Below are 18,628 nucleotides of genomic sequence, written 5' to 3'. Positions count from 1 at the left end.
ACCAGACCATTTAGGCATCGCTATTATTTTGTAAATCGTACGACTTGATCCTGTAATTGCGCAGAACTACGCTATCTCATTTCTTACCACGATGGAAGACCACCCAGGGAAGCGACAAAAGCTGTCGCCAAGGACTCAGTCGAAGCCCTTACCCCGACGAAACCAAAAAGCGTGCGAACTATGTCATCTCACAAAAGTACGATGCAAAACTGTGCCAGGATCTCCTTGTCAAAATTGCTACCAGAGAGGGGTGCCATGTGTAAAGGACAGGAAGAGTCGGTCCAGGTAACTATCATACGTCAAAATGCTGAATACAGGCTAATGATTCTAGCCAACAAATGGAGGTCCAGACAACAGGATTGACACCGACACCATCTGATGCGACATGGTCACCGGAAAGTGCGGACATCGGAGCCTTTCCTGCTGTGCATGGCTGGAATACAGGATTTGGATTCCAAGGAGATACTGAGTGGCGGAATACATCTCTAAGTCCAACGCGTGAGTTCATAAACACCATGCCAGATCAGCATGATGACTGACCAGATTAGCGCAACCGGTCTTTAACAATCCATTTGTTCAGCCCGAAGAGGAGGTCTGGAATACGTTCACCAATCTCGGTTCGCCTGATTCATCTGCCTCTGACACCTCGAGCCCGGGCGTTCTTCTACCGGGTTTCATCCAGCCCCTTCCCATGATGATGAATCCTACGACGATCGAATATCTTTACGTGAATGGCGTGTTCAGTCTTCCGAGCCTCCAGTTGCAGAATGCACTGCTGCAATCATTTGTCAACTGTGTCATCCCCAACATGCCGATTATCGATTGGCCCGCTTTTATCAGTGCTATCTGCAACCGAGATAGTGATCACGGCTCCATGAGTCTGCTCCTCTTCTATGCCGTAATGGTTTCGGCGACAACCTTCGTGGATCTGGGTCAACTTCAGGAGGCGGGTTATTCAAGTCGAAAAGAGGCCCAGGAAGCCTTCTATACCAAATCCAAGGTAAGTCTCTAGTCTGATCCCTCATACCACATACTAATTTCGGATAGCTTCTATACCAATCGGAGTATGAGCCCAACACTATCACCGTGGTCCAGGCACTCCTCTTCATGACATACAGACTCGAAACAGCGGATGGCGATGACAGCCGTTACTGGTGCTCGATTGCGACTTCGACAGCTCAGTCAATCGGTCTCTTCCGAGATATCGCGGGAGTGAAAAACATCCGACTCAACCCCAAGTTCTGGAAACGACTTGCTTGGACATGCTACACGACCGACTGCCAGATCGCGCTTAGACTCCGATGTCGACCAACAATCCAGAGCTCAATCTTCTGCCACGAAATGCTAACAGAAGATGACTTCGAGCTCTATAATTTGTCTCCAGAAGTGCTGGTCCAATCCCTCGGATATCCGTTAGCACACAGCATCAATATCCAAAGAGATCTAGCAACGATGTCTATCGCCAACGCACAATTATGTGTATCGATAAGCGAAGTCCTAGATGTGCAAAGTAAGGGTCGTGCAAGACCAAACTCATTCTCATCACCAATCGACATGTCCGACCATAACGCTAGAGTCTCAGCTGTTGAACTCAAACTAGCAGAATGGGCAAGCACATTTCCCTCCTCCATTCAAACTTACTCCTTCGAATCAACCAACATCGACGAAGAAAACATAATCTCGCTACAGCGAAACCTCCTCCACATGCAATTCTACACTACCATCGCCGTATTCTACCAATCCCAACCACTTCCCTCATCAACATTCTGCGTCCAATACGCCGCACAGCAAATCACTCAGATTGCCTCTGATCTATACCAGAAGAAGCTTCATCGTCGATTACCGATTATCGGTGTAACAGCCATCCTTGTCGCATTAATTATCCACATACCCGGAACGAAGAAAACAGACCCACAGGAAAGAGCCCAGGCGTTTCAAGCATTCCAACTCGGGCTGGAGGTTATTGCCGAGTTGCAAGATGTTTATCAGGAGGCGAATCAAATTACGACTTTGGCGTTTAAGATGTTTGAAAACGGCCCCGAAGCTACGTTCTCTACACCTGTTATTGATAGTCCGCCGCAGCTTGATTCGTGTTTCTCTATGAATGTGCCGCAGGTGATGTGATAAATTTGTATGTTTCTTTCGATGCATATGTTTTAATTAATTATTCTTATTGTATGAATCATATTATCCTCAGGTCTTAATTTACTCCGTAATAAACCAGATCCTAAATCAATCAATAATTATCCAACCGAAGAAAAAATTCTACCCGAAAGGCTTCTATCAATTGTTGCCTTTGGGAAGGTGACCCCTTCAAATTAATTCAGAGCGATGCTCATCCAGAAGCAATCACATCGTGGGATCAGTGACTCTGAGGGCATTTAAATTTCCTTTGATCTTCCCAATAAACTGTATAGGTATCCCTATATCATCTCCGGTGAGAATGGTCTTCTGCGATCGGATGTGAGCGGTCAACCTGTCAACCTCGGCAAGTACTATGATCATGAGTCACAAGAAACAAACACAAACGCATTATCGTCGATGAATCTTGAATTCGATTTTCTAAAAGATCGTTGTCTTTACTATCATCAAGTTGAACCACATTTCAAGTGCTCAAGCTCCGCTGCTTAGCTCGCACGTTAAAGGCATTCATTCCCACGGCCTCCATGAGATCGACGACCATGCATTAATTGGCTTACCAATTTTAGATGGAGAATGATTCATTCAGAACAGAACTTCGCAACACCAAAGTCCTCCAAGGCCCATTCCCAGACTTAAACTTTGACACTTTCCCAGAAACACCACATGATGCTTTCAAGCTCTGGTTCCACGAAGCGGTCACCGCAGGAGTGAAAGAGCCGCATGCTATGACCCTTTCCACAGTTGACGAAAGTGGATACCCCGATGCGAGAGTCTTAATCTTGAAAAACGTCGACGCTCGAGGCTGGCATTTCGCCATCAAAGCCGACAGTCCCAAAGGAAAACAACTGGAGAGTAGTGGACATGCGGCTTTGACATTCTACTGGCCACAAGTTGCTCGACAGATTCGATTGAAGGGGAAGGCTGTCGCGCTATCTGATGAAGAAAGTGCCCTTGACTACGAATCCCGACCCTTGGCTTCTAGGATTAGCGCCGTGGCCTCGAATCAAAGTCAGATTCTTTCAGGCCGGGGTGCGCTAACTCGCAGCCTTGCTGAAACAGAAGCGAAGATGTTAGACTATCCTCTTATCGGTGTGAACAAATGGAGGGTCTACGCTTTGATGCCGCATGCTGTCGAATTCTGGCAAGGAAGCGATACTCGTCTTCATCAGCGTCTTCGGTATGTGTACGAGGAAGGAGAGAATAAGTGGCAGAGGAATTTGCTGTGGCCTTGAAGCTTTCTACCCAAATCTGCGAAATCCCACGAAGCATTCCAGGGAACGCTCAGAAGGTACTCCAAGGCTGGAGCCTTTCCTCCGGTTCTCCGGTCTACAATGTAGATTGAGTCAAGTGTTGAACAAATAAACTGGAGCTTTCCACCTAGACAGTGGACAGGTTGACCTCGTTATTCCGATGTTTAATACCAACAGAGTGCCAGGCTAATACCTGGGTGTTTGTAATTTCTCCATCCATTGGTCGACGTCAATGGTTTTTCGCTTTCAAATTTGGTTTAATTTCCAAGGTCGAGATGCGATTTCTGTCAGATCTCGGTACATTATGTTTAGTGTCACGTTTTTAAATGCAAAATCTCCATCACATTTAGATGTGGACGGCATGTGCATCAAAGTTATATGATTTTGTTCTACGAGCCCGTAACTCTATCATGTTCTTTCTCAAGCATTCAAGAGATACGTGAGTCATTTATCTATTGCACATGCGTGATTTGCTTCGTTCAATTCTTCCATATGTATCAGAATCATATTGTCTGGATGAATGGAGTTTATAGAGCTTGTCCTACTCCAAAAAGGCTGGCGTAGCTCAGCTCTCGATCTGAGCTTAATGTTACAGTTGTACCAAGAATCAAAAGATGTGCTTGAACTTGTGGGGTACTTATGTCACAGATATATGCTACGGGAGTACAAGGAAGTTGCCAAGTCTTCACGGATGGTTATAATTGCATCCTATAGGCGCAGAGATTGCCGGCCAAAAAATGGTATGTAGTATTAATCAGAACCAAGTGGCTACAAAACCTTACTCACATGCTATAGACTTTTTATCATAGTATTACTGCTAAAACCCTAAAAGGAGGGTCTCCGCCAAAAATGAAATGACCAGTTCCTCCATTTATGTCATAACCATAAGCGGATGAATGCTGATAACTTCTTATGTCCAATTTCACTTGGAAACAAGAGTGTCACTTTTTCATCAATAAGATCACTCTCATTCTCAGCCTCTCTTAGGACAATGAAGCTGTACTCACCTCGAATTCTCTGCATTGGAGCTGCCATACTACCATTGGCAGTTGCAGCCCCGATCCCAGAAATGGTCGCTATCTCCAATAGACTGGCCTCAGCACGCTTCAGAGTTGTCGACCTCGGAAAGGTGGATGAGTATACTCATACCCTAGAGTGTCAAGCTAAGGGATCTGTTGTTTGCACTCTTGATAGCTGGCATTTAGGACAGTCCTGCAGTAAGCTCTTCCCGAGGTCCTCAATAATCAAATATTTGAAGAATTCTTTAACCATAACCCGCAGGCGGAAATAGTTGTGTCTTGTACCCTGATGAGATGCATTTTATCTGTCCTCCATAGCTGATGGTACATTGAGACTGTTTGAAAAGATACTGTATTTATCTTGACAGATATGAATATACTATTAAGTTTGCTTCATAACTTGGAATCGTAGATTCAAAACCTTGGACCACCCAAGGAGTAGAATGCTGGACGTGGATTCATATTATAATCGTGCTCATAAAAGGTACTACATATGGGAGGATTAATATAGCATCTATTGAAGCCCTGAATGTTTCGTCTCATGTAAGAACGGTATCTCGACGTGTCCAGTCGTACACAATTTTGATCCCCACCAGGGATAATGGGAGACCGCTAGGTATCTGTGACTTCGTTAAAGAACTCACCGATACAAAACACAATGTGACGAGGCTAATCTTACTTTATCTCCAATTTCCCCCGATTCAACCAAATACTCTGGCATCCTGTAACTGCAACACATACATGTATAAACCCCTGGGTCAGTCTAGTTATACCTTAGTCTCGGGTTCAACAGAATGCCCATCGGCTCAGGGCATCATGGTGGCTTAGACCTAAGGGCATGAAGTTTCTTAGACCTCTTCATGTGAAATGATATTAGATGGATATATAAAGACATTAATCTTCCCGCAGTTCATGCAGATATTCAGGAACCAGGAAACAATCAAATCTAGGCATCCCAAACAAAATTTTGGAACACTCACCTTTAACGACCATCAATATGAAGGCCACTATCATCGCTACTTTGTTATCTGTTCTGGCTGCTACCTCCGCAATCCCATCCAGCGACTACAAGACTGTTGCGTTGAACGGAAACCAGCTCAAGAGCGCGCTTTCCAAGGATGCCAGCTTTGATGTCAACCAGTTCATCAATTGCACCGTTGCGTACACCCTCACACTGAGTATGGCACCCTCTTCCAGAAACTTGGAGACGAGACTGACTAAAATTGCATCTAGGCGCCGCAGGACCCCCCTATACTCTTGACCTCTCCAGCCTTGACCTGAGCAACTGCACTTACGCCTAGTTTAGGCCAGCAATGGGCACACGTCAATCGATCTGAACACAGCCAGTAATTGAGGGGGCTTGGTGGTTGCCGCTGAGATACCACATAGCTTGGCACAAGGGGGTGCATTTAGTCGTCAAGTAGCAAGAAACTGGTTATAAGACATTGAGAGATTCAAGAACTAGAAATGTAGAGCTCGAAGGCCAATCCCAATATTATGCGATATGCCACGTAAAGAATATGCTCCGAGTTTGAAACATTCAATTATCACGATAGAAATCAATCCAAATCTTCAATGCCCTTTGCAATACTTTCCTTCACAGGAGTGAAATCGGACTGCTCGAAGAACCCACGAAGTAAAATCTCAGCTCTTGTCCGTGGAAGAACCTCTGTCCTATCTCGTACTTCATCCTCGGGCGAATCTGGAATTAGGGTATTTTCAGGTCGCAATTCGCGAAGAATCTGTATTACATCGGACCAATTCATTTGTTCCCCGAACGCAAATATTCGTTGCGATTTCACACCTTCGTCTAGAAGACCAACAACGCAGAGTTTGGCAACGTCCTCGACGTCGACGTACCACTCTGTGTGATAATCAGCGCAACCACAACAGTTAAAAAGTGAATTGACAGAAAGGAGGAGTCAGAAACTTACGTTCGGGAAATGAAAATGCCATAGTATCTCCCACGAGTAGTTTGCGTAGAAAACCCATGGACGAGCCAGATATTTCCGGGTGGAGGATTTTCCCAACCTGATCATATCAGCATACATAAACGATTGCAGAGTTAATTAGAATGTACTGTAACGCATGGCAAGACCGTGTTAAACTCGAATGTCCGTTCTTGACTCTCCATCCACTTCCACGCCTCCTTTTCTGCTTCGATTTTCGATGTAGCGTATATTGCCATTCGTCTTTCGTTTTCTGGGGTTGATTCATTCCATGCGGCTTTCACTGCTCTTTGGTTCCAATTATCTGAGAGAAGGTTAATAGCAGGTATAAAAGTGGCTGCGTTTACAAGTACCTTGATGAAGTTCTCGACCTCGAGGATCAGGATAGAGAAGATTAGTTGTGCTGGACGAAGATACCAGCACAACACGTTTGATGCTTGGAGTTTTAGCAGCAGCTTCCAGAATATTTTTTATTGCCTGAGTGACCCATGGAATGACAGCATGAGGATCATTGGAAAATGTGACGTCGGATGCCTAAAGCACATGTTAGTCGACACTATTAGTTTGCCATTGGAAAATCCTGAATCATCTTCCAAACTTCCTTACCACATGAATAATTCCGTCAATACCTTCTAGGATACTCTCAATCTTGCCCTGGTCATCGAAGGATTCAATCTCAACCGTGTCAAAGACACCTGCACCATACTTCTCGTTGAAATATTCATTCAACCACGACTTTTGTGTACGAACTGTGCCTCGAACTGGGTAACCCAGTTTCAACAACGTGTCGACAACATGAGAACCGATGTACCCATTTGCTCCAGTGACAAGGACTCGTGAACCAGGATGTAGAGCGTATGCCTCAGTCTCCATTTTATCCTGAATTTATTAGTAAGCGATAGTTACCTCAGAAAGAGTTATAACATACCATGGTCTTGACCAGGGTGGCAGGTTTGTTTGCTCGAGACTTGATTTGTGTTGACAATATGCCGGGATTTGTGGAATGCGGGGTGATGGTGGCTTGGTATGGTCGCCTAATCACCTCGTATGATGTCACTGTGCATGTGCAGCCACTATACTGTAAGGATTGGTCACTTATGTTAGTCCTTTCAAATAGAATGGATATCACGACCGGTTGTGGTGGAAGAAGAAACGCGTAGCCAGCTGGAAACTGCTAAAACTGTAGAATTCCGGGCAGCATAAAGTACTTGTAATTAAACACTATTTTATGACATTGAATCATTTGGACTCGGGATTCTGCAGATTTTCCCACTGTAAACGATTGGACGACCTCTAATCAACAATACCCTCCGGTAAAATAGAAATGTAATCCAAAGGAGCAAACTCTTTACCATCAGGGTGTCCAACGACCTTGAGAATATCGCCCTTCATCACTGGGACTCCAGAGAAAGTAACCCTAGTAGCCGAATGACCATCCAAATATTCCGAGAAATTATGACCGAGCTTATCTTCCAAATCGCCAGACCAAGATCCAATCACTTGCTTATTCAGAAAGATCTCATACTTCGATCGTCCACCCAAGTGATCGTAGTAATTCACCGCGATATTATAGACTCCCGAAGGAAAATCAAGTTTGGTCTCAGCGATACCGCTGACTTGAGCCGATTCAGTGATGACAGCCTTTCCACCCGATGCGGCTTCAGCAGGAGTAACTGAAACAATCTTGTATCCCGACAGCTTCATGTGTTGCGCCTCAATACGCCAGGAATGATTTCCGACGCGGTTCTTCTCGTCAGGAATGTTGCATTTGGCGAAATAAAAATTATTCACCGAATCCCGCCACACGATGGCATGACCAGCCTGATAACGCAATTTGAACGCGACGTTTTCAAATCGATGATCATCAATCAAACCCTTCAACTTTCTCCACTCAACCGGGAAAGTCTGAGCGTGCTCGGCACCTTCATAGTGTGCATCATAGAAATGTTGAATAACCGTCTTTCCAGACTTGAGCCGGTGTGTATAGGGAACATGATGAAACCAAAGTAGCAGCTCATCGGGAGTCGTGTCGATGTTTTCATAAACAGTGGCAACTTCAGCCGGATACTGAGCTGTATTTCCTGAGCCGGTAGCAACCGTTCGATCCATGCCAATAGAATGGTCATTCGCACGAGTCCATTGTCCCCACCCGTTTCCATCCTGGGATCCAGGACTAGGGCCGTAGTGCGTGTAGATAATATCGCAGAGTGTCTGGATACCCAAGTTCCCACTATAGTTCTCATAGGAGGGCCATGACTCCATAGAGATTTTGGTGACTGTGTCGACAACAGCTTGATCTAAGCTGAAGGTAAGACGCGTCCAGTCTTGGATAATGGATTTTGGGTCCAAGCATGGGTTCCAAGTCATTCGCCCGTAAGCATAAAGGTTAGACAGGGAGAGGTGGTGACCGATCCATGTGTCGTCACTGCCGATGTTGAGGACTGTGGTATATCCGCTGCGACTCCAGCCGAGACGCTCGCCAGAGACGATATCCCGAATTAGGGATGGTTTCCCGTCGATTCGCATGTCAAAGTCGAGAATCTCTTTCCAGAGTGGTGCCATGTAGACGAAATGGGACTGTTGTCCGAGATACTCCTGGGCCACTTGGAATTCGATCACGGCTTTGGTTCTCCGCAGGTTCGCCAGTAAGGGAGATGGTGGTTCCCGGACCTGGAAATCAATTGGACCCCATTTAATCTGTACGATCACGTTGTCCTCAAATTCCTCGTCCAGGTGGCTGAAATAGTCCACTGCGGCATTCGCTCGGTCATTTTTCCACACTGACTCGTCCAAGTGGTGATTGTAGACAAATGCACGGTACATAACGACGGCATCATCGTAGGGCTTCAATGCTCTCGCAAACATATTCGCTCCATCAGCCAAAGTGCGATTATAAGTGAGCGGGCCTGGTTGACCCTCTGAGTTTGCTTTGATGGTATATCCAATAAGATCGGGGACCTTTTCATAAACCTTGGCAGTGATATCCTTCCACCAGTCATTGACAGCAGGGTCGAGCGGATCAGATGTAGGAAGACCACCAAACTCCCGAGGCGAGTCGAAGTAAAGAGAGATTCCAATCCGTACCCCCCAAGGGCGCATAGTATCTGCAATGCGACGAAGCCCGTTCAAGTTTGTTTCGTTAAAAAGCCTGGGGTTGGCGTTGACGTTATTGACCACCACTGCGTTCAGGCGAATAGAGGAAAGGAGGCGAGCAAATTGACCGATGCGCGTCATATCCTCGACAACCTCACCATCGCGGAAGAAAATTGACGGGCCGGCATATCCTCGCTCGATACTTCCATCCAGGTTGTCCCATTGGTTGACCCATCGAATTGGTGCGCTGGGGTTGTAAGCCGACGCGACGGGTGCAAAATTGCCTTGCGCAAGGAGCATCAGGTACTCGAAGGAACCGTAAAGAGCACCGCGCTCATTCTGACCAATAATGTGAACACAGTCGCTGTTAGATTGTGTGTTGAGCCAGAATCCACCTTCTTTGAGCGTTGGGACTTCATCACCACCAGCTGCGAATGCTTCGGTGGTACCGATAACAATGACGCCCGAGAGATCATCGCCGAAGTCAAAACTGAGATTCACCTCTTGGCTAAGAATTCTCTTTAGCCCTTGTTGTAGCTCCTTTCCAGCTGTATAGACGGGGCTTGTCTCAGATTTGTTCAAGACAACAATCCTAGAATATTGACGATGTGTCGCTTTGATTTCGGCTGGTAAAGCAGCATATCGAAGCCAGCCATCGATTCCACTCTCCATAGACATAGTGAAATGCTTGATAAAGGCAAGTCAAGTTTCTGTTCTATCCTCGGGCAGGGTAGAGTGTGATTTTATTGTACTCTGATCAGTATGAGTCGGACAGAAGAGCGATTTATCCGCTGCAGGCTAATTAGATAACATGACTTAGGCAATAAAGTCAATACTTAGTCAGAATAAGTCTCGTTTAGCCACATCTGGGACTATATACCCACACTCCGACACTCATAGGTAAACCCGAGATAATCCTTTGGTGTATATTTTAATTGAATGTTTTGAATTCGCATATTCCTAGCTTTTGAGGTGTTTGGTGTGATTTGAAGAAAAATATACGATACAGTGTAGCAGCAATGACATGCAAATTCGATTGAACATAAGAGTCCATAAATTTTATGGTTCATTCGTTGAAGATACTATTCCTGCAAACCCAATTATTTGCTCATCCCTGCTTGGTAATAACTTTGACAGCATCATCGTCAATCTCTGCATCCTTGAACTCCCACGCCTTCAAATCTCTAGAGAACAAGATATCAAGTTCTTCATAGGTGCGGCCACGCGACTCAGGAAGACGGAAATAAGCCCAGGTAAGGATAAAAATGGTAAATCCAGCCGCCAAAAATGCCGTCTTTCCTTTCCAGTCACCTGCCGTTGGGTTAAGCGTATAAGGAGCAACAGTAGAGCTAAAAACATTGGCCACATTGTATGCATTACGCGCCAAAGAGATACTCTTGGACCGTAAACGCGTTGATGAGATCTCGCCAACAATAATAAAAGCAATCGGACCAACAGTCAGCTCGTAGAAAACGTACCAAAGTAGGTACATCGCAGACTCTCCGTATCCAAGTCCTGTGTTTTGTTTCACGCAGGACATGATGCCGATGAGGAGCATTGACATGCACATACCTCCATACCCAACAAAGAGCACTGGGCGGCGACCAAAGTTGCCAGTAATGAAAACAGAGAGTAGGGTGCACAAGAAGTGCAGACCAGACTGGCCCACAGACATTTTGTATGCGTCGGAACTAGACAGGCCAGCCTGTTCATAAAAGTACGTCGCGTAGGAGGTAATGGCGAAGCCGCAAAGAACTTGGGATGTCCAGACAATGCAGCCAATCTCCGTTCGCCATGCATTGGAACCACGGAAGCAATCCACAAACGATGCACCCTCCGTCAAGACCTTCTCCAGCTGTGTTGTCTGAACCATGAGGGCAATGGACTTTTTCGCGTGGTCGGGGTCCTGTGAGGAGGTGAGGCGCTTCATTGACTTTTCCGCCTCCTGGATGCGACCCTTGCGAACCAGCCACCAGGGAGACTCAGGGGCGAAGATGAGCACCGGGACAATGATCACTGGCCAGACCCACTGCACGGCAAGCGGAATTCGCCAGGCCCATTGTCCAGTGCGCTTATCCAGACTGTCCAGGATGCCGGTTGCGACGAATTGTCCAATGCCCCAGCAAAGCACAACGTAGGTCTCAAGGTAAGAGCGAAGTACGACGGGTGCGACTTCAGAGGCATAGGCAGGGGCCAAAGTGGTAAACACACCCCAGGCGAGACCACAGAGAAGCTCTCCAACAAAGAGGACCTGGACACTCTTTGCAAAGAAGGGCATGAAGAGAACGGCGACCAAGAAGCCCAGCGTTCCTAAACATGTCTTCTTATGTCCCCACCTCTCAGTCAGAAATGCATTGATGTAAATTCCGACGATATTTCCTAACGGACTGGCGAGGCCGAGCGCAGTTTGCCATTTCGGTTCCAGTTGATACGATCCAGCTTTGCTGGTCTCATGACCAAATTCCTTTTGAAAGGCCGGGAAGCCAAAAAGAGAGCCAATGAGTGCGGTATCGTATCCATCCAGAATAACCACGAGAGAAACAACCATTGTCCACATGCAAGCCTTGGGGTACAACTTGACAGCCTGGACAAAGGTTAAATTGTGTTCCTCGATGGTCGCATTTCGAGCATCTTCAGCCAGACCCACCCAGCCTTGCAGCTCGTGGTCATGGACCGTCTCATCGTGAGTGATGTGGGGGGCATCGGGCTTGGCTTGCGAAGACATGGTGGCCTTTGACTCGAAAGAAACTGGAGAAAGTCATGGGTGATCTCCTGTTATTAAAGCAGTTCAGACCACACACCCCAGAGTCTTGGATGGAATGCTGCTCACCTGAATGGCTGGCGTTTCTCATTTTGCCGGATAGCATAATATCAATAAGGCGAGGCCAGGTGATTAACCGCAAGGAATAGATTAATAACTTTAGGGATTGGATATCCCGGGGCAAAGATACTGATTCGTGATTAGTATACGTGGCGTCAGCCACTAGAGCTGGGGTTTGGAGGAGAGAGGGCTCGGAGAGTTCAGAGATTGATGGTGACTGTCTTACCCTTCTTTCGTGACATAATAGTACTTATAATTATGTAACTTATCATATTCTCCGAATGCTGTATTTATAGTCGAGTATAACCGCGTGTTAAAACGTCAGTAAACATTATTTACTCTGGAAAAAGTGGATTCTGGGGGATTTTCCGATTTCCATAGCTCGAGATGCTTCAACTTCACCAACAGCATCCCCATTACCCCGCGTCCCCCCACGCTTTCCCCGGATTGACCAAAGAACCTTCAACTGTACTTCCGTTTATCCAAGAATTTAGCCAAATCGGATCCAGTGTTCCGTGTCCTATGGGGGAGACTCCAGAACTCCAGGATGCTGATTTTCCTTTTACCCGATGCTGTTTGGGGTAATAGCCTATGCACATTTACCCAGCTTCTAACTAGGCCAGTTCTTTGGATTAAAGAAGTCATTTCTGTCAGTTCTTCAGCACCCCAATTGAATGATATGAAACTGCTTTAGAACCACAACATGAAGCTCTCTATATTCGACCAGCTCTTTCTTCTGGGCGCCCTAGTCTCAGTCACAGCAATCCCAACCACTTCACTCGTTTCCATCTCCGTCAACCCAAATGTTCAATTCCAAGAGATAGATGGCTTCGGAGCTTCACAAGCCTTTCAACGTGCCGAAGATATATTCGGCAAATATGGTCTTCCCGAGGTCAACCAAACACTCGTTTTGAATCTTCTTTATGACGAGGTCATCGGTGCGGGGTTCACTATTTTGCGGAATGGGATTGGCTCTAGCAATACCTCAACAAGTAATCTCATGAGCTCCATCGAGCCGACTAGTCCAGGGAGCCCGAATGCAAAGCCCAATTATGATTGGGACAATTATAACAGTGGGCAGTTCCCGCTAGCAAAGCAAGCATACTCCCGAGGCCTCCAGACATTGTACGCCAATGCGTGGTCCGCGCCGGGATATATGAAAACGAACGATGACGAGAACAACGGTGGATATCTCTGTGGTGTCACGAACGAGCACTGTTCGACTGGGAACTGGATGCAGGCGTATGCAAACTATCTTGTTCAATATGTGCGATTCTATAAGGAGTCTGGCGTGGAGGTGACCCACCTGGGCTTCTTGAACGAGCCTCAGTTCGCTGCAACCTATGCCGGCATGCTATCCAATGGCACACAGGCCGCAGATTTTATCCGCGTGCTGGCAAAAACCATCAAAGCCTCTGGACTTGATTTAGAAATCACCTGCTGTGATGGGATCGGATGGGATGACCAGGAAGCCATGATGGCTGGCCTCGAAGCTGGCCCAGATCCGGCGATCAACTACCTCGGTACTGTTACCGGGCATGGATACGACTCCGCACCGACTTACCCACTTAGCACCAAAAAAAAGACCTGGTTGACTGAATGGGCCGACCTCACTGGCGACTTCACGCCGTACACATTCTATGAGAATGGCGGACCGGGTGAAGGGATGACATGGGCTAATCACATTCAAGTAGCCCTCAAAGATGCCGGTACAAGCGCATTTCTATACTGGATTGGAGCGGAAAACTCGACGACCAATAGTGCATTGATCAATCTCATCAATACGGAGGTTATCCCCTCGAAGCGGTTCTGGGCGTTTGCGCAGTTCAGCAAGTTTGTGCGCCCTGGTTCTCGTCGGATCGAGTCAACCAGTTCCAGTGCAAATGTTACTGTCAGCTCTTTCCATAATAAAAATGGGAAGATTGCTACACAGGTGCTTAACCAGCTGGATGTTGAGGTTGATGTTAGCGTGCAGATCTCCGGGGGTAAGGCTGGACTTACTGTGCAGCCTTATATTACAAATAACGATCATGACTTGAAGGCTTTGGACCGTGTAAAATGCGGCAGCGGTGGTTCATTCAAGGCTCAAATTCCTGCCCGATCGATGGTTACGTTTGTTACTGTGTAGAAATTACCGGCGACGTGTATATATCCAGATCCGAGTACATACAGAACTTCATTTTCATTAGGCCAGACATGACTACAAAAGCCTGCTAGTTGATGTAGATCTGTTGGACCTTCACCATATGATTCTTGGGATTTTGCGTACATAACGCTCCCTCTCTCCCACATATTGAGTCTCAAAAATCCCCAATGGAACCGACTCTGCCAATGCATGAAAAGCCTCCAAATTTGGATGTAACCGATCTCCAGAATCAAACTTTTCCGCCAACACGGAAACCCGACTTTCATCTCGTAAAACCTGATCGAAATCAATTACCCGGTCAAAAGTCCCACTATTTCGAATCCACTCATTCACCCTCTGCCTCGTGATTTCTCGCTGTGGATGCGAATACCAAGTAAATCCCTCCTTCGCGGGATCGACATCCTCCTCACCTTCCCTCCGCCCAAATGGCGTGACAGTTGCAGCAAACAATCGAATTCCACAAGAATGTACTCTGGTAGCAATCTGTCGGTATCCCGCGATTAGCCGATCACCAATCAATCTCTGACTCTCTTCATCCGGCTCCGCCGAGCCTATATCATTTACGCCTTCGAAGAGGAGGACGTAGCGCACGCCTCTGAGAGACAGGATATCCCGATCCAACCGACTGAGCGCATTCGGTCCGATCCCATCAGTGAGAATTCTGTTTCCACCTGCTGCTTGGCTGATAACTGAGATCGAGGCTGTGGGCGGGTATGTTTGAAAGCGAGAGAACAGCATATCCGGCCACCTTGCTTCGTCAGAGAAATCGCTCAGGCTGGGATGGGTCACATACCGGTCATTTGCATTCGTTGTGCTGCATCGGCCATCCGTGATACTATCACCGATAATAGCCAATGTGCCCGTCTTGAGAGGGGCAAGGATTTCGATCCCAGAAATATAATACCTACGTCACATCGTCATCAGGCGTTCAAGTCAAATACACAAGATCAATTGAACTTACCAATGCTCAAGCTCTTCCACATCGGATCCTCTTAAATCAGAATCCGACACCCGATTCCCCAGGGCACAAAAGGAACTCGTCCGACTCCCGGGATGGCAAGTAATCCCAGTCCGACTATCCTGACCAGATTCAAGAAAGATGCTGATTGAAAGTACCGCGCCCGGCGACAAAACTCCGAGATCCACTGGATCGGAAACGATCAGTGCACCACCTGAGATCGTCGTTTCCGACCCACCGTCAAATGTGACTTTTTGCACTGTCGCCAAGTCGATAACTCTACTTCCACAGACATTGTCTTTTGCTAGTGCAATACTCGTCTCGGTGATTGTCAAGTCATCGGTGCCGAAGGCATTAGAGAACCGTAAGCGGAAAAATCGTGCGATACCGAGTGTGATTTTTACAGTTTGGCGGATTGTAGTATCACGGAAAATAATGTTGTTCTGGTTCTGGAAATGACATTAGCTACAGATGAATGGGTAATGATTTTCAAATTGTTGAATACAAATGGCTGGGCTGGAAGTTTGTCGGGCTCAGCAAGGAGGGGCATTGCGGTCCACGTGTGAACCCAGTGTTGAGAGGACATTTTGATCGAGTAGAATCCAGGAGTATTCTGGAATTCTCGAGCTTATTTCAAGTTATTTGACTGCGGGGCTTAGATCCTACCATTACTTGATAGAATCTCACCGGATAAATAGCAAGCCACCAATGCTGAGGCGTCCAGTCATCATGAGGATAAAGTAAATTTTAAGCGGATGTTTTAACCAGGGTCTCTACGGGTATCGCGCTAATGGGTAAATGAAAATTATCGTGCACTTCTAAGGACCATCCTCTCCCTCGCTTGTCTCTTCCAGCCTTTCATCCCCATAGTAATGAAGATAATCCCATTCCAGAACCCCCGCAAAGACCCAAATGCGCTAACCGCAATTAGCAACGGAAATGACACGAACTGCGGGTGAATAAAGGTTGACACCCGATTAATAGTAGGTGCAACCCAGGTCGCTAACAAAGCCAGAAAGAAAAGCGAGGGCATAAGGATGTATTGTTTAAATGAGACGCGACGCTGGTTTGACGGTTGGTAGGTTATCGGTGTGTTGTTTGTTGGAGGGCGGGGTGTAAAGGCTTGTTGAACGGAGGAATGACTTGTGATGTGCGATTCTGGTCTATGGACCTTGTTCGTGTTTTGCAGTGGAGGGTTGGCTTCAGCAGTTGTTGTCACTGAGCCTTGGGTGGATTTCGGTGTGAAGCTGTCCGAGGAAGGGTCGGAGGAGATGTTAGAGGTTAAGACAATGTGTTCATCGTCTGTTAATTTGAATTCGTCGCGTAGGCGGGAGATTTCGATACCGATTAACGCGTATAACAAGAGCACGGCAGCTAAAGTGAGCCTAGATAAGACTATGATTAGTGATGCGGAAACACTGAATGTTTGACTATAAGCATCGCATACCAGACTGGGCCGTAGTATAAGATGAGCCGCAGAAGTATCCACTTTGGCGATATTGAGCACCAGATCTGTGACAGTAAGTTTCTTGTCCCAGAAGTATTACATTGAGAACTCACGGTCTCACTGCCATACACAGGGCCCTTTTCATCAGAGTGAATGAATAGAAAAGCCAGCGCAGGTATAAAGGTGAGGGTAGTATTGCCGCCAATGTATTTTGGCTCCAGCTTTCGCAGATAATGAGCATCAAAATGGTGAAAAACAACGAGGTAGGTGTCGAGTGCCATTGCTAATGTCCATAACACATCGGCCAGCGGAAACCTACGAACAAATCAATTAGACCTGCACGGTTCAGCATCGAAATTCACCCACATTTGCAACGCAAAGCCCTGGAACTGACACAAAGATGACCCACCCCCTCTCTCTGGCCCTGAGATCGAAATCATCGTCGCAATTGAGTCGAATAAGTTATAAAATGCATTAAAAAAGATAATGCGATGAATTGGGCTTTGAAAGTGCCGCGAAAAAACAAAAGCGCAGATAATCGTGATCGTCCCCAGCATAGAAAACGCAGAGGAAACTCGCCCCGCGATACCTATTGCACTGATTTGCTCCGCAGTGAGTGCCATGGTAGGGGATCGACCCTCCGAGGCGGGAGTTGTGCAGTGATGAACACACTCAACTTATCGTCCATGTTAGAAACATAGTGGGAAAGATGATTCCGACTAAATTTTATCGTATCACACCATGGCTCGTTCATGTTGGATGACAAGTAAATGGCTCGGATGGCGTGATTACATAAAGGGTAATGATCTGTGTTAACGATCGAGGCCATCGCGCCATTTGTGGGGCTTCTCAGTTGTCGATCCGTTGACACCGAAACGAACATAACATAGAACTTTGATTATAACTTTGGTCAGTCATACTCTGAATCGGTAGCCAAGGCAGCACGGCAAAACTATATATAAAAAACTAAAAACAAACTAACAAACCCCGGGAGAAAAAAAACTTCACTGGAAAAGTGACACAAAGAACGCAATAGCCGTGTCTTTTTTTTGTTGGCTGAGCCGGCCACTCCATCCCTTAGCGCATGCTTGACCGTGGCCCTTTAGATGGGCTCGTAGATTCGTTGTGCGTGAAAATGGCTCAATCCTGCGACTGCAATTTGGGAAACGACAATAAACCGCACCGCGGTACACCAGTAAATTGCCATCAGAATCGGTGTCATGACTGGGCAACACAATGGTACGATCTCGGATATACGTCCCATATTGGGGACACCCACGCAAAAAGCTGGGGAAAGGAGACGGGGAAGAAAACTGGATCACTGTAGCGGCTGTTACTGGGCTCGCTGCATTTTCTGTAGTCGTGGGGGGGTCGCTGCCGCGGTTTCAGTAAGCGCTTCCTGTTGTTCCATGGTGATCTAGGGGCTTGAACAAAGGTTGTGGTTGATAGAAGGGTAGTCAATGATTGGTGAATGTTCGTATTGCGAGGTTGATGATCATGTAGGTTTAGTGGGAGAAAAGAAAGAGAAAAAGAAAGAAATGTATCAAAGTTGTTATGGACGGCGAAGTTCTTGAAGAAGCAAGTGGTTCCTTTGACCAAGTAACTTTGTCTAAGGAGAAGAATTTCTCTTCCTGTAAGTCATTAAAAAGCAACAGGTGGTAAGATGGGTGTGTATCAAAGATATGAAAACTGGATTTTGCAGTGCTCACTAAACATACAAGCGACTCAGAGCGAGTGTCTTGACTTAATACAAAACAAAAAAGTAAAAATTTAATCCATACTCAACACTTTTCGAACGCTTAT

The 18,628-nt window shown here is 46.5% G+C and overlaps 9 protein-coding genes across 9 annotated transcripts; 4 read left to right on the top strand and 5 right to left on the bottom strand.

Annotated features, from left to right (window-relative positions):
• Positions 1–338: 338 nt before the first annotated feature.
• On the top strand, positions 339–2,124 carry N7520_001937 (fungal specific transcription factor domain-containing protein; the record flags this gene model as incomplete). The annotated part of the gene is made up of 3 exons (XM_057135872.1): positions 339–498; positions 549–1,000; positions 1,048–2,124. 3 exons carry the CDS (start codon positions 339–341, stop codon positions 2,122–2,124), a joined length of 1,689 nt encoding a protein of 562 aa, XP_057001808.1.
• A 584-nt stretch (positions 2,125–2,708) lies between these two features.
• Positions 2,709–3,374, top strand: N7520_001936 (pyridoxine/pyridoxamine 5'-phosphate oxidase; the record flags this gene model as incomplete). Its single annotated transcript, XM_057135871.1, has 1 exon — positions 2,709–3,374. The coding sequence occupies one exon, from the start codon at positions 2,709–2,711 to the stop codon at positions 3,372–3,374; it is 666 nt and encodes a 221-aa protein (XP_057001807.1).
• A 2,034-nt stretch (positions 3,375–5,408) lies between these two features.
• Positions 5,409–5,712, top strand: N7520_001935 (uncharacterized protein; the record flags this gene model as incomplete). The annotated part of the gene is made up of 2 exons (XM_057135870.1): positions 5,409–5,589; positions 5,645–5,712. 2 exons carry the CDS (start codon positions 5,409–5,411, stop codon positions 5,710–5,712), a joined length of 249 nt encoding a protein of 82 aa, XP_057001806.1.
• A 258-nt stretch (positions 5,713–5,970) lies between these two features.
• On the bottom strand, positions 5,971–7,233 carry N7520_001934 (aldehyde reductase II; the record flags this gene model as incomplete). The annotated part of the gene is made up of 5 exons (XM_057135869.1): positions 5,971–6,275; positions 6,346–6,442; positions 6,492–6,664; positions 6,714–6,894; positions 6,967–7,233. The coding sequence occupies 5 exons, from the start codon at positions 7,231–7,233 to the stop codon at positions 5,971–5,973; spliced, it is 1,023 nt and encodes a 340-aa protein (XP_057001805.1).
• A 420-nt stretch (positions 7,234–7,653) lies between these two features.
• N7520_001933 (uncharacterized protein) lies at positions 7,654–10,131 on the bottom strand (the record flags this gene model as incomplete). The annotated part of the gene is made up of 1 exon (XM_057135868.1): positions 7,654–10,131. One exon carries the CDS (start codon positions 10,129–10,131, stop codon positions 7,654–7,656), a length of 2,478 nt encoding a protein of 825 aa, XP_057001804.1.
• Positions 10,132–10,561: 430 nt separating this feature from the next.
• N7520_001932 (uncharacterized protein) lies at positions 10,562–12,178 on the bottom strand (the record flags this gene model as incomplete). Its single annotated transcript, XM_057135867.1, has 1 exon — positions 10,562–12,178. The coding sequence occupies one exon, from the start codon at positions 12,176–12,178 to the stop codon at positions 10,562–10,564; it is 1,617 nt and encodes a 538-aa protein (XP_057001803.1).
• A 799-nt stretch (positions 12,179–12,977) lies between these two features.
• N7520_001931 (glycoside hydrolase family 30 protein) lies at positions 12,978–14,402 on the top strand (the record flags this gene model as incomplete). Its single annotated transcript, XM_057135866.1, has 1 exon — positions 12,978–14,402. The coding sequence occupies one exon, from the start codon at positions 12,978–12,980 to the stop codon at positions 14,400–14,402; it is 1,425 nt and encodes a 474-aa protein (XP_057001802.1).
• A 111-nt stretch (positions 14,403–14,513) lies between these two features.
• On the bottom strand, positions 14,514–17,265 carry N7520_001930 (uncharacterized protein; the record flags this gene model as incomplete). The annotated part of the gene is made up of 6 exons (XM_057135865.1): positions 14,514–15,324; positions 15,382–15,827; positions 16,301–16,763; positions 16,826–16,890; positions 16,939–17,140; positions 17,192–17,265. The coding sequence occupies 6 exons, from the start codon at positions 17,263–17,265 to the stop codon at positions 14,514–14,516; spliced, it is 2,061 nt and encodes a 686-aa protein (XP_057001801.1).
• A 564-nt stretch (positions 17,266–17,829) lies between these two features.
• On the bottom strand, positions 17,830–18,236 carry N7520_001929 (uncharacterized protein; the record flags this gene model as incomplete). The annotated part of the gene is made up of 2 exons (XM_057135864.1): positions 17,830–18,112; positions 18,163–18,236. 2 exons carry the CDS (start codon positions 18,234–18,236, stop codon positions 17,830–17,832), a joined length of 357 nt encoding a protein of 118 aa, XP_057001800.1.
• Between the last annotated feature and the right edge of the window lie 392 nt (positions 18,237–18,628).

Source organism: Penicillium odoratum (assembly GCF_028828045.1).
Source record: "Penicillium odoratum strain IBT 22623 chromosome Unknown utg000001l_segment0_segment0, whole genome shotgun sequence".
NCBI lineage: Eukaryota > Fungi > Ascomycota > Eurotiomycetes > Eurotiales > Aspergillaceae > Penicillium > Penicillium odoratum.
This window is presented reverse-complemented; position numbering and strand designations above follow the sequence as displayed.